Raw genomic sequence first — 3,116 nt, forward strand, 5'->3', positions numbered from 1 at the left:
GGGGGTGTCAGTGTGTGCAGCTTTGATCTGGGGGTGTCAGTGTGTGCAGCTTTGATCTGGGGGGTGTCAGTGTGTGCAGCTTTGGTCTCTGGGGAGAGGAATGTTGGCCCTCTCTGGCCTCTCCCATTTATCCTCTGGCTTATGGACAGTGTGGCATCTGTGAGGAGTAGTGGGGGAGTGGACAGAGTTTCTACCCAGGCTCAGGGAGTGCCTGTGGCTAACAGCACCCCTGCCTGCCAGGGCTGTTCTCAGGAGCAGATGAGGTAGTGATTGCAAAGCTCTGGCACAGAGCTGGGCACGAGGAGACATTCCATAACTTTTAGCTACTGCTAGTGTTGGGGAAGAAATGGGCTCTCAGAAAGGTTAAAAGCTTCACTCAGTCATTCTTTGGTATATGGCTGAATTGAGCCTGGAATCCAGGTCATCTGTCTCCAACACCAGGGAGCCTATCCTTGTTCTGTGCTGATGCAGGGGCAGAAATAGCCATTTGGCCCATTAGGTGGGTTCACATCCTATGTAATACACAAGCTGTGTGACCCTGGGCAAGTCACTGCACCTCAGCTTCCTCAACTATAAAACAAAAAGTTTGGACTTGACCTGGTCTGAGGTCCTGCCCAGAGCTGACTGATGCCAGACAGTCATGTTAATTAGCCCTGTGGGGCTGGAATAAATGACTCCTTTCAGCTCATTGGATTCTCCTGGCAGCCCCGTGAGCCCGGTGAGCCTCAGAGATCTCACCCTCCTTTGGGGTGCAGGTAGAATCTCTTCCCCCTTCATCTCCGCCTGCTGGAAAATGACTGTAAGGCCCAATTCCAGCTCTGCCTCCTCCAGGAAGCCTCCCTTCACCCTACATCATTACGACATAATCCCTTTGCCCTTGGGTGTTGAATGGATCTTTGCCCCTCTCTGACATTCTTGCTGAATCCTATTCTGCCCAGAGTTGCCAGATTCAGTTGCTTTGGGCCTCAGTTTCCTAGGACTGTAAAATGTAGAGCTGCCAGAGGTTCTGGAAGTTGCCTCATCCACCCTCCTCATTTCACAGATGAGGAGATGGATGTGAAGACAAAAGCTTGGTCAATGGGGACCAAGCAGTGGGCCTCAGTTTCTTTATATGAAAATCGAGGGGATGATGGTATAGTTTAAGAGTTCTTCACCATTTTTATTTCGTGGGTTCCTTCTCAAGATCGTCTTAAAAATCTCCAAATGTGGGGGCGGCTAGGTGGTGTAGCAAATAGAGTACCAGCCCTGGAGTCAGGAGGATCTGAGTTCAAATCCAGCCTCAGACACTTAACACTTACTAGCCATGTGACCTTGGGCAAGTCACTTAAGCCCAATTGCCTTGCCTTCCCCATTGCAAAAAAAAGTAAATAAAAATTTCCCCAATACATAGGATTATAAAGGAAATCAATTCTATTGGAATTAAGTTATTAATTATTAATTAAATAGCTTAATGATCAATGAAGTATTTTTAAAAACAAGTTCATGGGTCTTAGGTAGAGAACCCCTGGCAGAGTGAATGGGAAGAGGGCTCAATTTGGAGGGCTCTGTCTTTACCACCTCCTTGGTCTGGCCCTCTATTTCTGGAAAATGAAGCAGTTGGTGATACAGCACACGGAGTGCTGGATTTGGAGTCAGGGAGCTCTGAGTTCAAATCCTACCTCAGACACTGCCTTGTGGTCTTGGATAAGCCATTTAACCTCCCTGTACCTCAGTTTCCTCATCTGTAAAATGGGTACAATGACAGCATCTACTTTGTAGGATTGTTGTGAGGCTCAGATGAGACTATTTGTGAAGCACTTTGCAAATCTCCTGGTGCTAAATAAATGCTAGATATGATTATTAAAAGGGCTTAGACTGGTTGCTTTCTAAGTCCCCTCCAAGACTGAAATCTGTGGTCCTTAAATTTTAAGGTAGTTTGAGGAGGGAGAGAAGCCTGGTAACCAAGGCTCTGGGGCTCTTGGCCTTTCTCTCCCTGGCTCTTCTGTCTGTGGGGACAGAGGCTTTCCTGGGAATTGGCACTGAATGTTGGCCCTTCCTAGGGTGGATGGATGGCACAGCTGGCCTGTGAGGAAGCCCTTGCTGGTGGCCCAGAGCTACTCTCTCTTGGGAACAGGCCACCTCCACTGCTCCCCAACAGAACTGGCACCAGAAAACCTCCTCACTCTGGGTTCATTAGAGGTAGCCCTGGAGCATAGCCCAGCTCTTTCATCCCCTGTTCTAAGGGCCCTCCCAGCCCTGACATCCCCTGTTCTAAGGGCCCTCCCAGCCCTGACATCCCCTGTTCTAAGGGCCCTCCCAGCCCTGACATCCCCTGTTCTAAGGGCCCTCCCAGCCCTGACATCCTCTGTTCTAAGGTTCCTCCCAGCTCTTTCATCCCCTGTTCTAAGGGCCCTCCCAGCTCTTTCATCCCCTGTTCTAAGGGCGCTCCCAGCTCTGACATCCCCTGTTCTAAGCCCTTCCCAGCTCTAACATTCTATACTTTTTGTTTTAAAAGCCCTTCCCTTAGATATTCTATTACCTAAATCTAACTAGAAGAGAGACTGCAGAAGGTCACAATGGGAGGACTGTGGAAAGAGGAGTCAGGTAGCACCCTGAATAGTAGGACCTTGAAGCTGTTCAGTGACTTGGTTCAGATTTTTGGAAAAGACAGTTGGGGAATCACTCTTGTCAGGTGCCAGTTCTCTCTGGGGCAGCGATGCAAGGGAACCATTCATCCTGAGGGACTGAAGGCCCACTAAGTGGTTCACCTGAGGCTGTCGGGGCTCAAGGAAATCCTGACACTCACCACCCCATGGCAGTAGTTGTAGTAGATGTTTGGATCGCAGTACACATCGTTTCTCCAATTGATACTTAACTCTGTGATGAAGAGGATGATGCCCACAACTGAGAAGATGGCGCTGACAATATTCATTCCCAGGCTCCCATTTATCTGAGAAAGATACAAGGAAGGTCATGGGAGAGGGGAATGGGCATGGGTGGAAGAAGAGGCACAGTAACTGTTTGTGTGTGTGAGTGTGTGTTTGTGTATGTGAGTGTGTGCATGTGTGTATGAGTGTGTGTGAGTGTGTTTGTGTGTATATATGAGTGTGTGCATAAGTGTGTTGTCTGTGAGTGTG

General features: G+C 48.9%; 1 protein-coding gene across 1 annotated transcript in view; it reads right to left on the reverse strand.

The window, feature by feature from the left end:
• Positions 1 to 3,116, reverse strand: part of LOC138177394 (membrane-spanning 4-domains subfamily A member 8-like) — a 13,745-nt gene that overhangs the window by 3,909 nt on the left and 6,720 nt on the right. Inside the window, exon 4 of the mRNA XM_069108575.1 lies at positions 2,780 to 2,929. Coding sequence (XP_068964676.1) covers positions 2,780 to 2,929 — 150 coding nt within the window. The remainder of the gene's footprint in view (positions 1 to 2,779; positions 2,930 to 3,116) is intronic.

This window comes from Petaurus breviceps, unplaced genomic scaffold, assembly GCF_028583685.1.
Source record: "Petaurus breviceps papuanus isolate PSGF00001 unplaced genomic scaffold, PetGlider_PUasm1.0 90397, whole genome shotgun sequence".
Lineage (NCBI taxonomy): Eukaryota > Metazoa > Chordata > Mammalia > Diprotodontia > Petauridae > Petaurus > Petaurus breviceps.